This window comes from Arachis stenosperma, chromosome 7, assembly GCF_014773155.1.
Source record: "Arachis stenosperma cultivar V10309 chromosome 7, arast.V10309.gnm1.PFL2, whole genome shotgun sequence".
NCBI classification, from domain to species: domain Eukaryota; kingdom Viridiplantae; phylum Streptophyta; class Magnoliopsida; order Fabales; family Fabaceae; genus Arachis; species Arachis stenosperma.
In genome coordinates this window covers 23,555,317-23,568,486 of record NC_080383.1, presented here as the reverse complement: position 1 = coordinate 23,568,486, position 13,170 = coordinate 23,555,317, and the positions used below count along the sequence as shown (strand labels likewise).

The window sequence follows — 13,170 nt, the reverse complement described above, 5'->3', positions numbered from 1 at the left end:
TTGCCATAGCTATCCATTTTCAAAATGTTCTTTTATAGTGCCTAAAAAGGTTCATTGATGACCAGCATCATAAGGCCATATATACCACAACTACTAAGAAAATTCACAAGCAACAAATAAATGGTATACACTTTCAATATCTTACTACACAAACAGACAAATATTATCATTAGGTTCAATAATACTCACTCTACAGAATCTATCTATTAACTTTACTAAGACAAACCAAATAAATGGTTCAAAAGAGTTAGTAGTAAACATACTTTTTTTTTTTTTTTTATCAAACTTTCACACAATAATATTTTCTCTTTCCTTAGCCAATTGTAAGACACCGTGGACCTGATTTAACATTCCAATTTTTATTGGTAAAGATTTTTTTTCCGCTGAAAATTTCAAACCCACTCTATTCTATCCTAAAAATCCACATTTTTTAATGATGGATCCTTTATGGTTCGAAATTGAAAAAAGCCTTGAAAAAAATGCTTTCATGCTACCACATTGCGACTAATTATTGTCCCAGCTAGTTCTCCTCCCATCGCCTAGCTCCAAAGATAAACCATGGAGACTCATTAATGAGCATATCCGTGAGTGACCCATCTAAAATTTTGATAATATTTATAATTAAGTAAATTTAATTTGATCATAAAAGTTAGCTCAATATCGAAGAAGATTCCTCAAGAATCTAATGAGACTATTTTTTTAATCAGTGTAAGATTTTAATGGCAATGACTATAAATACTTATTCTACAAGTTTTCCTTCCAATTTATATGTTAAAAAATGGTTGTCATAACTTCTGCTAGTATAGAAAATAACGGAATAAACTTTCCAAAACTACTACATAAGGAGAAATTGTAAGGAAGCTTTTTGAAACACTACTATGCATTCACCTCATCCAAGGGGGAAGAAAAAAAGGAAGGAAATATTAAAACATGATTGATGAACCCAAAACTTCAACAAACAGAATATATATAAAAATTTAAATATAGAATTTGGTTAAAGACAACCGAAAACAATGCCCAAATCTTCCTAAGAAGCTCCAAGCAGATGCTGAAATATAACAACACTGATACATGGATATGGTAAGACATGATATGGATAACAACACATGAAATTAACAGAAGTAACAAATATTAAGAAATCTTAAACTATAAATTAAGAGACTTTAATGTGTCATAAATCTATTGCCTCAATGTAGAATTGTAGAACAATGATTATTTAGCTACTTAGTGTGAAGCTTCACCTATACTGATACAAATATTCAAAAATGAAATGAAAAATACAAACAATAGGGATTCAAGCAATATCTAATACAACATGTATTGGCTCCCTGCCAGTACTTTCAATTATTTCTAAGTATATAGTGCTTTCTAGTTTCTATTGCTGATATCAAGGCAACCATTTTTTCAGAACTTCAAGATTGCCTTCTTACCCCTTTGAAATCGAAGGACGACGAGAAGGTCCAGATGGATCAGATCCCTATCTAACTGAATTGGAAGTTAATACATAACTGAATGTCATTGAACAACTTGTACAAGTCAGCAACAAAAGCTAGACATCATGTTTTTGTAACAAAGAAGATTTACATGTATAATTTTTCATCACATCATTGTAAGGTTTGTTTACAAGAGGATACATATAATCCATGTTTATTCTCTTTACAAGAAATTGAAAATATATAAATTAGCAACATTCTTTAAGAGTCAATTCAAAACCTTTTGGATGGTAGAAGTTGGTAACAAAGAATCAGCCCCTCACAGCACCACCATGCCTTCGATCTCTAAAATGATTCAGAAGAGACAGGGCCTAAACAGAACCAAATCTCAGTCACCACATTTTGTAACAAAACAAAGAAGATAAAGAGGAAACTTAGATATGAAACCATAAACAAAAAACTATACCTTCTCTTTAGCCCTTGCGGTGCCTGATCGTGATAAAGCTACTAATGGTGGAACAGCTCCTTCTTGGAGTACCATGTTTAAATATCTCGGATGGTTTACGCATAAATGTAGAAGAGCTGCTGCTGCATTCTCCTTTCCTCTAGTAGAACCCAACTCAACAACCTCAACCAGAAGAGGAATGCCACCTTGCTGCCCAATGGCAGTTCTTCCTTCCGGTATTGTGGCCAGATTTGCTAGAACAGCCACAGCCTTATCGACCATTCCGGCTGCAGGGTCCATCAAATCTACAAGGTGCTTCACAGCACCAGCTTCTACAATTCGATCCTTGTTTTCGTGAAATATTGACAAGTTAAATAAAGCAGTGGAAGCATCTTTCTTACCCCTTGGAGTTCCACTACTTAATAACTCAACCAGAGGTTTAATAGCCCCGGCCCTCCCTATCCTGATCTTGTTCTCCTCAACCACTGATAAGCTGTAAAGAGTAGCCGCCGAGTTCTCCTTTGCTTCTGCACTACCTGTCTCAAGGACATGAATCAGCGGTTCAATTGCACCAGCATTTGCAATTGCATTTTTGTTGTTGTCATTGATTGATAAGTTAAGAAGTGCTGTAACAGAGTTTTCTTGGATTGTTGTATCGGTTGATAGAAGCAAATTGACCAACAAGGGAATGGCTCCACAGTTTGCAATCACAATTCTGTTATCCATGTTGTGCTTAGCAAGAAGGCGGAGTTCTCCTGTGGCTTCCCTTTGAGTATCAAGAGAAGAGCTCTTCAAGAGCTCAATCAACTCCTTAACCCTGGATTCAATACCGGATCCATCGCCTCTTGGTTCAACAGGAGGAGAAGAAACTATCCTAGGGACAAACCTCTCTGACGGCCGTTGTAATACAGTTTTTCTTGGAAACCTTGGCTGCACCAGTTGTGGTGAAAACTCGGGCTCACCTTGTGGAATTGGCCTGGCAGCAGCATCCAGCTCGGGAGCTAATTCCTCAGAAGCATCTCGACTGTGGATTGGACTGGTTGATGATGGAAGAGGACCATTGTTGCTATCACCCTGTATGCCTTGATGAAAATTTTCACTAGAGTGTTCACTGGAATCAGAATAAGTTCTTACATGGTTTTGAGATTGCTCTGATCTCAAGGCATTTGAAGCTTCTCTTCTAGATGGTGAAGTTGATGATTGCGAAACTAAATCCACACTTTCTTCGTCCGAGCTAGCAGACCTGTCATCTGAAACTGCAGATGATATTCTTACAGGATCCACATGCTGTGCATTATCCACGCCACTAAAGGAATCTTCTGGAGTTGAACTAGGATGCAATGGTGATGTTTCCTCTTGGTGGTTTGCACTGAAAGAAGTTCTAACAGTTGATTCCTCGGTTGAATCAGACTCAATAGATCCATGAAGGAGAGATAGTTGATTTATGTTTGTGGACTTTACTGGATCAACTAGTATCACATTGTTTGTTTCGCACCAATTAACAATTAATGCTTTTACAGTGTAGTTAGGTATTAGGTTGGAATGAACCAGAGTCTGACGAGTCTTTGGACAAACCATGAGCCCAAGATCAATCCAGTCCTTGATGAAAGTTCGCTCATAGGTTTGCCCGGATGACACAATGACTGGATCTGTCATCAATTCCAAAGAGAGAGGACAGCAAAAATCAGCAGGTACCGAATCCGGGATAGAGCTCTGAGCTTGCTTGAGAATGATGATTCGCTCGTGCATTCGAGTCACAACAGAGATCATTCGATCAATATACTCAGCTTCTGCAATGTTTTCAGTTTGTTCAGCATTCTCCTTCAACCTTTCAAGGGCCACAGCTTCAATCAAAACATCTTGATTAGACCTTAAGTCGAGGATCTCAGCAATATTTGCTAGAATCTCAGAACTTGGTCCTTCACCTTCCAGTTGTTCATTTATAGCTTCCTTAATGATTGATGTCATATCATGCCCCAAATCATCAGGTAGACATTGCTGTGAAGCCTTCAGCTTCTGCAAAATATTGAACCCTATAGACTGAACTCTAGCTATCAACGGTTCAGCTTGCATCACCTAGTGATCAAGAAAGAGGAAATAATGATAATCAACACATGCTTAACAGGAAAACTCTACAAGAAAGCAGTTAGTACTCATCAATCACTGCAAATATAAGCTCAACTTATTTTACGAGTTCTAAAATTTAATTTTGGAGGGAAAGGAAAGGCTTAGAGAGTAAAATAGATTACTTCAAGCCCTTGCTTTTTCCTTCCTTACCTTCCAAAATTAAAACTGAAGATCACACCTTAAAATACATATCTCTTCTCTAATTGTGAATTAAGGGATTTAATGAGGACTTACAAAGTAAAATTTACTGGATAGTGGATGCCAATTCTCGAAAAGCTCCCTCAACTCATCAACAGACTGACTAAGTTCCTCAAATAACTTTCTAAGCTCTTCATCAGCAGATATATCAGAATGAACAGCTGTGTCGATAATTGGCTTCAACAACTTAAGTGTCTGCTCTGCACTTTGGCAATACATTGATACAGGTTTTGAGTTCATGTTTCCAGAAAATGATGGATGCAAAAATGAGGATATGCCATTGGAGAGCACATTTAACAAAGATATGTCCATAATACCTGTATTAAGAAACAAAAAATAAAACACTCAGCATCAGTTTTGAAATATGTGTAACAAAAAAATTAACATTTTCTGGAGGGAAATTTATCATTTTGTTTCTACTCCAAGAAAATACATAAAACCATCTGAACAACATATTTTTCTTCAACATGTGCTATTGCTACTTTCTCCTCCTTGATTATCCAGACTTGAAACTAGCTACGTAATCATTGGCAACCATGCATAACATAATTAAGCTGAACTCAACTCAACACAACTCAACAAAGAGTAAAAACAGATTCAACTATGTTTATCATATCAAACTAGACCTTAACAGCTAATTGAAAAAGGAAAATTGTCAAGCTTTCATTTTTCATTTGAGAATCAAGAAACAGAAAACACTACAATACACCAAGCAAGATCATCAAAGTGACACACAACCAATACATACAATTGAATAAAGTAGCAAAATTAGAAAAACTTCAAACAACTTTCAAATGATTTAAACAACATTGGTCAGTATAACAGAAATAACATGCGGATTACCGGAAATATTGGATGAAGCAAAGAAAGAAGCGTTGAAAACACCGTAGAACACCGGCTTCTGTTTCAGCTGGAAATGAAAGGGACGCGGTAGGGAACAAGGAGAAGAAGATGATGAGAATCAGTGAATTATGTTGGGACCTTTCAATCCTTTGACGTTGACTTCAAAAATGGCTTCTACATTTCTATGTAAGCGAAATATCAATATGAAAATTGTTCATATAAAGCGTTGAACTTTTCTAAAACTTTGATTTTCTTTTATTTTGACATTTGTGTCTGACTATTGAGTATTGGGTTTGACTTTCATTGTAGTACGCTTTGAACAAGTAGCGCATAGATATTACTTCTCCGCGTTACTTGTGTACGAAATTTTGTCGCAACTGATTCCAACCCAATTTTTTTTTTTTTTTTCTTAGAAGAAATTGCAACTCCGCTTAAAGACAAAACTAACTCAAAAAATTGTATCTGAATTATTTTATTAATTAAAAATATGATAAAAATATAAATTTATAAATTGAGATGTTTTACATGATTACGTTAATAAAAATGGAGGCGTTTTTTAATTTTAATATTGGGTTTATAGTAATATGTTTTAATAATATATGAAATTTGGTATTTTTTTTCATATGAAGATCACAAATCTGATTCTTCGATTTGAAAAGTTTAACTTTTTAAAATTTTTAAAACACAAAATTGCTTCTCCAATTTATAATTTTAATATTTTAAAATTTTTAAAATACAAAATCAACCTTTTAATTTGTGAACTTATCATGGTTCTGAAAACCGGACCGGACCGGCCAGTTCGACCAGTTCAACTGCGAACTGGCGATGGAAGCGGTCCGGTCCTCATGTGAAAACCGCCCTCAGGAAAACTGGGCAAAAACCGGTGAATTGGCCGAAAACCGGCCGGTTGGGCCGGACCGGTGACCGGCCGGTTCTTATGAACGACGCCGTTTTTCGTTATTTTAAAAAAAAAAAAATTTCCCCCCCGACCCGACCCGCTCGTTCACCCCCCTTCCCTCGACCCCCAGCCGTTCTCCTCAGTTCTTTCTTGCTTCTCACAATCTCAGTCTCACTCCCTAACCTAACCCTAGCCATCTGAGAAGCACCAGCCCAGTCGCCCTCCAGCGTCGCCGCGGTCTCAGGTGGTCAGCGCCGCCGCCGTCGCCTGGTTCCCCAGCACCAGTAGCCCTCCTGCCCCTCCATCGTCTTCACTCTTCAGCTTCTCAACAAAAAAGCCCTCTCATCGTCTTCATCGTCGCGTGGTCCTCAACACCGGAAGCCGGCCGTCGAACCCAGGTAAGTGTCTCGTCGTCCTCAGGTTCTGTGAACTTGCTCTGCTAATCTTCGTTCTTCGCCTCTTCGGTGAACTTCCTCTGTGAACTACTGAACTTCCTCTTCAATTTCTGAAGAAACATGAACTTGAAACTGTGAACTTCGTCTGCTGTTCAAACCTAGGGAGTTTTTTTTTCTTAGTTGATAGTGAAACAGAAACATGGCGGGAGGTAGAATTTTTTTAGCTTGTATGCATAATTGTTGAAACAGAAACAGAAACATGAATGGAGGCAAAATTGTTGTTGCTTGTATGCAGAATTGTTGAAACAGAAACAGAAACATGTATGCTGTAGGTAGAATTGTTGTAGCTTGTAGGCAGAATTGGTGTTTGTGTTTGTGTTTCTTGGTCACTGTCTTGGGACCAATTTTGGAATGTTAATGGAAACAAAAAAAAGGTAGTCTTGTTGAATGGCTGAATGGCTGAATGCTGTTTTTAATTTTGTATCTGTCTTGTTTGTTGCAATATGATATCTGTCTTGTTTGCTGTAATATGGTCTTGTTGATGTTTTTTTATTTTTCATTGTGTTGTTGTTGTTTTTAATTTCAGTTATGGATAATGTTGTTAATCAAGAAGCAATTGCTGATAACAATGCTTCTGTGAATAATGCTGCTAATTCAAATGATGCTGCTAATCCTAATCCCCCTAGTGCTAACGATAGTCAGTCACAAGGTTCTTCTAACCTACGGGAAAAAACAGATTTAGCTTGGAAATATGTTGCTCTACAAATGGTGAATGGAAAACCACAATACCAATGTTTATTTTGTCTACAAGTTTTCAATGGAGGTGGAATTCACCGGATGAAGAAACATCTAGCAAAGATTACTGGAGACGTGAAAAAATGTCCTAAAGTTCCATATGATGTGGAGAAACAGATGGAAAGCTTGTTGAAAGAAATTCAGACCAACAAAAACAAAAGAAAAGTTAGTTTTAGTGAAGAGGGTGGTGATGAGGTAGAGGATGCAATTGATGAAGCAATAGCCCAAGAAGAACAGCAGCGTACTTCGAGTCAGCAAGTGGTTGGAGGCGATCCAAAGAAAAAAGCCAAAGTCATTCCTGCTATGTTTGCACCAAGAACGACGCCAGGAGCTCAACCAAGTATTAGGAGTGTTTTGCAAAACAAAGAGGCGATACACGAGGTTGATAAACGGTTTGCTCGGTGGATGATGGATTGTAAAATTCCATTTAATGCAGTGATGTCGCCATTTTTCCAAGATATGTTGGATGGTGTTGCTGGTATTGGACCTGGTTACAAGGGTCCTTCTTATGACAAGTTAAGGGTTCACTTGTTGGCTGATCTTAAAAGAGAAGGTCAAATGGTAGTTGATAGTTATAGGAGTGCATGGAAGGAAACTGAATGTACCCTCATGGCTGATGGTTGGACAGATCAAAGACAAAGGACGTTAATCAATTTCCTGGTGTATTGTTCTAAAGGTTTGTGCTTTGTGAAATCAATAGATGCTTCCAGTATTGTTAAAAATGCCCAACACTTGTGTAATTTGTTTTCTGAGGTTATTGAATGGATTGGCCCTAATAATATTGTGCATGTTGTGACTGACAATGCGGCCAATTATGTTGCTGCTGGTAGGCTTATCAATAGAAACTATGATAATATCTATTGGTCACCATGTGCTGCTCATTGCCTTAATCTTATTTTAAAAGATATAAGCAGCATGGCGCATATTTCTAACCTTGCAACACGCGCTTCAAAGATCACAGTATTTGTGTACAATCATACGGTTTTCTTATCTTGGCTAAGAAAAAAACCTCATTGGAGAGAAATTGTACGTCCTGGTCCCACCCGTTTTGCAACTGTGTTTATCACATTGATGAGCATCTTTGAACGTAAAAAGGATTTGCAAGCATTGGTTGTAGATTCAATTTTCACTGATCACAAATTAGGAAGGAGTGCTACTGGTAGAGCTGTGAGTGCTACTATCTTGGATTGCAAATTTTGGGATGATTGCTTTACTGTATGTAAACTTGTGGGCCCTCTAATTAAATTGCTGAGGCTTGTTGATGGCGATGACAAACCTTCTTTGGGATATGTTTATGAAGGAATGCAAAGGGCAGAAGATGCAATTAAAGAGATGTTTAGGCAAAACAAGACTGCATATCAGCCGTACACAGATATTATCAACTCAAGATGGGACAAGCATTTGAAGAAACATCTTCATGCGGCAGCTTACTTCCTGAATCCTTCATTCTTTTTTAATGAAAATTTTAAGGAAGAACCTGATGTTATGCGAGGTTTGCTTGATATTGTTACCTCGTATTGCAAGTGTAACAATTTGGATTCAGTTGATGCAATGAAGGAAATACAGTTATATAGAGATCGGAAGGAAAGTTTTGATAGACCAGAAGCTATTCGAGCTGCATCTCAACTTAAGCCTGGTAAGAATATGGCTGAATATTTGTTTTTTTAATAGTAACTTGTTTTAAGCTCCTATGTTCTTAATTGATAACTTCTAATATGTTATGGTTTTATAATTGGTAGATGAATGGTGGAGGTTATTTGGTAGCTCTGCTCCTTGTTTACAAAAGATAGCTGTTCGCATTCTTAGCCAAGCATCTGCTTCTTCTGGGTGTGAGAGAAATTGGAGTCTTTTTGACCAGATTCATACAAAAAGAAGAAATAGATTGGAGCATGATAGACTGAATGACATTGTTAATGTTACTTATAATTTGCGTCTTAAATCCAGGTAACATATGTTTCATGAAATATCATATTGTTTCATACGTAATCTTTATCTTAACAAATTTGTAAATTGTTAAATCTTCATACATTGTATTTAACTTTTTAGGAAGGAAAAAGAAAAAAGAAAGCAAAAGACACAATATGATCCAATTGATTATGAAAGCATCAGTCTAGTTGACTTTTGGGTGACTGAAGAGGTTGTAGAGAAAGAGCCTGATCTTCCTAGTAATGTGGATGACTTATTGCGTGAGTATAGTATATTTATTTTCTAATGATGTATTACAATGTAGTTAGTTCATAATCTAATGATAACATGTGTATTTTATTAGGTGAAATTGATGCTGATTTATATCAAAGTGGCGGTGGTAGTGGTGGTCTTTATGCTGCATCTGTTGATTCTTCTGCTGAAGAGGGTGGGAATGAAGGTGAAGATGTTCCCACCGAAGCAGATTTGCAACAAGTTTTTGCGGATTTTGATGATTGATAAATCATGATGTTGGGATTTAATATTTAGATATGTCTTTATATTATTTAACTTTTGAGTATGTATTTTGATAAGATTATATGAATTTGGTTGATGAAAGTTTATGTAGTGTTTTAAATTTCGAAGATATTTTAAGTTTTATATTAGACCATAATTATATTTTAGGATGTTTATTCATAATTTATTTATTATTTTATTCTAAAACGGTTTTTCCGGTTGGACCACCGGTTAGACCGGTTGGACCAGTGAACCAGTGAACCAGTGACTTGAGCGGTTTGATGACCGGTCCGGTTTTCAGAACCTTGGAACTTATATAAATCTGACCATCTAATTTGTAAATTTTCGAATTTAAATTTATCTTTTCTCAAATTGGATCATCAATTTTTCTCCCCTTTTAGAATTTAAAAGAAAAAAATTGGCTCTATATTGATTAAACACATACAAGCTCTCCATAACCATAAACAACACATCTTAAAATTTACGTCGAAAAAATAGAAGAGTCAAATTTAGGAGATAATTTTATTATATTTTTAGACAATTTGAGAATATTTTAATTGATAATAAAAATTGAAAGTGTTTTTATTAGTACCAAGATAATTGGAGTGAATTTTGAATCGTTTATCTTAAAAACAATTATGTTTTTACACAGATTAAGTTTCAGATGTGACTGCCTTTAGGATTGTTGCATGAATGAAGGTGCTTTCACATAGAAACAACCACCGTTGTTCTACTTTTTTACTTGATCAAATGTCCTCTGTTCTCTTTTTCTAAATTTGATCAGTTCCTGTTGACCATTTATGCAACTCATCTTTAGCCTTGTAAATGCTGAGTTTGGGCTTTTTTTTTATTTTAAAAAATAATGGCAAGTTCAATCTTAAAACGATCTCTAAATTTGTAATTGAGTCTTAAACTCATTTTTGAACTTAAAATTACTCTAAATTTGTTCTTGAACTTAACAATAATTGTTTTTGAGATATTTTTTTACAATAGATTGATGACATAGTTGGACGGAGATTACATTAAACTTGTAAACGTCGTCGTTTTGTTTCTGGCAACAAATACAACTGAAATGACGTGGTTTTCACTCCACCCATTGCCACCTCATCACTCCCAAAATCGACGCCTCTCTCTTCAATAAGAGCACCGGATCTCGCTGCCAGACATACTACCGTCACCATCGCTGTTAAGCTAGCTTCTCTCCCTTTCGATGACTTTGAAAATGTCGAGAACCGTGTGATCATCAATTATCTGAAACAATTTATTAAGAAAGATCCAAAATTCGACGGTTTGTTCTGCTTTCTTCCGCTTCCATGCTAGTCGCCTACCACGGAGGTGGTGTTATCGAGAGGAAGGGAGAGCTCATTATGGTAAAATTCAACGAGAAAAAGAGGAAGAAAGGGCAAAAACTGAAGAATTTTTCCAAGTTCACTTTCATCTTCAACTTTAGAAAGAAAATGATGACGTTTATAAGTCCGGCATGGTCTTCGTCCAATCATGTCAATACGTCATCAATCTGTCGTCGAAAAATACTTTAAGGAAGACAATTGTTAAGTTCATGAATAAATTTAGGGTAATTTTAAGTTTAGAAATGAGTTCGAAACTCGATTGCAAGTTCCGGAATCACTTGAAAATTTAACTCATTAATGTCTTAGTAACATTGCACCATAATTCTAAAAATCTTGATTGCTTTGACCAGTCGAATTGAGAACCGAAAGCCAAGTCGGTCAGGTTCTCAAGTAAAAACATTTTGTTCCAAAATCGGTGACGAATCTAAAAATCAAATGAAAATTAGATTTTTAATTAAGTCTTTTGAAAAAAATAAGGGAAAAATCCAACAAAGTTTCGGCCGTCGCAGTGATGATTGGATTTTTGACGGTTTAGAATTTCACTAATGAAATCTCGTTGTAAAGTATAGTTTCTAAACCAAACAATAATCCTTTCATACAAAAAGTTGTTTGTCACTAGTACAAACCCCTAAAATTTATAAATCGAAGTATTCAAACCTCGGGTCGTTCTCCCTAGGAATTGTAATGAAGTGTCTTGTTATTAGTTATGAGTTATTTTGGGGTTTTGGATAAGAAGTATGAAAAATAAATGGCAATGAAAATAAACTAACAACTAACAAAGCTCTTGGCAAGATGTGAGAACTAGAAATCCTATCCTAGTTACCTTTCTCAATTGTGGTGAGAATTGTTCATTGCTACCACTTAGTTAACCTCTAACTATGGAGGGAAGTCAAGTGGATGAATCAATTTGATTCCTCAAGCCCTAATCGTCTCCTAAAGGAATGACTAGCTTTAGAGGTATTCAAATCAATTAGCAACTTCTAATTATCAATCAACAAAGGAATTAGACAACTCAAGAGTCACTAATTACTCTCCCTAGGCCAAGAGGTACAAAACCTACACTACATCTAGAAGAGACATTTCATCAAACACATAGAGTGCAATACAAGCAAACATTATTAAATGCAAGAATTAAAGGAATCTACAACTACAAAAACAAGAGCTCAACAATAGCAAAACAATGAAGAACAATTATTATGAATTACCTCTTATTGAATTGAAAGAAAATGGAAGTAGCAAAAGTAGATTTACAACAAAATATAAGAACAATATAAAGGAAGTTACAACAAAAGAGTAGAAGAATGATGGATGTAACAACAATGAATTGGGAAGTAGAAGTAGGAGAGAAGATGAATCAAAACCTAGATCTAAGAACTAAACCTAATCCTAATTCTAGAGAGAAGTGAGAGTTTCTCTCTCTAAAACTCTAAACTAATCCTAAGTATATTCTATATACTTCCTTAATTGATTCCTTCTATGCCTTCCCCTTAATCCTTCATCCTTATATTCCTTTCCCTTAGCAATTGGCGCCAAAAATGGGTTCAGAAACCCTCCCAAATCGCCAGGCACGTGTTGCATTAATGAGGTCATGTGCCGTCATCGACGCGTGCGCGTACGGTACGCGTGCGCGTCCCTGGCTTGTTTTGCAATGTGCGCGCGAGCGCCTTGTGCGCGTGCGCGTGCATGGCCTAGATCAATTCTTTGGCTTTTTGTGCTTCTCTCCACTTGCATGCTTTCTTCCTTGCTCCCTTGATCCATGCCTAACCTATTTCATCCTGAGATTACTAGCAAACACATCAAGACATCTTATGGAATCAAAGAAGAACTAGAATTCATCAAAATAAGGCTTAGAAAGCATGTTTTTACACTTAGGCACAAATACGGGAGAGACTACAAAACCATGCCAATTCATAGGTCAAATGCGAGAAAAGGTTATCAAAATACCCTAAATTCAATACAAGATAAACCCTAAAAATGGGGTTTATCAACCTCCTCACACTTAAACCTTAGCATGTCCTCATGCTAAAATAAGAAGGAACTAAGGGTTATGACATTTGTTGAATGCAACTAAACTATATGAATCCTATCTAAATGCAATTATCTAAGCAAATGGAAATGCTTAGTTCAAACGAATCAATTCCCAAGAGAGCATGTGTAAGCACAAGAGCTAGGCAATAGGAATTAAGTCCAAACCACAATTGTATTGAATTATCAAAAAGAGTTCAAACTTGCAAGAATATAGATAATATGGGTGAACACATGTGAT

General features: G+C 36.2%; 2 protein-coding genes across 2 annotated transcripts; one reads left to right on the top strand and one right to left on the bottom strand.

Moving 5' to 3' along the window:
- Nucleotides 1-1,070: 1,070 nt before the first annotated feature.
- On the bottom strand, nt 1,071-5,289 carry LOC130940285 (U-box domain-containing protein 4-like). The gene is made up of 4 exons (XM_057868387.1): nt 5,047-5,289; nt 4,240-4,520; nt 1,900-3,954; nt 1,071-1,804 (listed from the first exon to the last, which is right to left on the bottom strand). Exons 2-4 carry the CDS (start codon nt 4,513-4,515, stop codon nt 1,745-1,747), a joined length of 2,391 nt encoding a protein of 796 aa, XP_057724370.1. The 5' UTR covers nt 4,516-4,520; nt 5,047-5,289; the 3' UTR covers nt 1,071-1,744.
- A 582-nt stretch (nt 5,290-5,871) lies between these two features.
- Nucleotides 5,872-9,558, top strand: LOC130939574 (uncharacterized). The gene is made up of 6 exons (XM_057867667.1): nt 5,872-5,952; nt 6,138-6,342; nt 6,926-8,770; nt 8,874-9,078; nt 9,181-9,320; nt 9,404-9,558. The coding sequence occupies exons 1-6, from the start codon at nt 5,872-5,874 to the stop codon at nt 9,556-9,558; spliced, it is 2,631 nt and encodes an 876-aa protein (XP_057723650.1).
- The last annotated feature ends 3,612 nt before the right edge of the window (nt 9,559-13,170 follow it).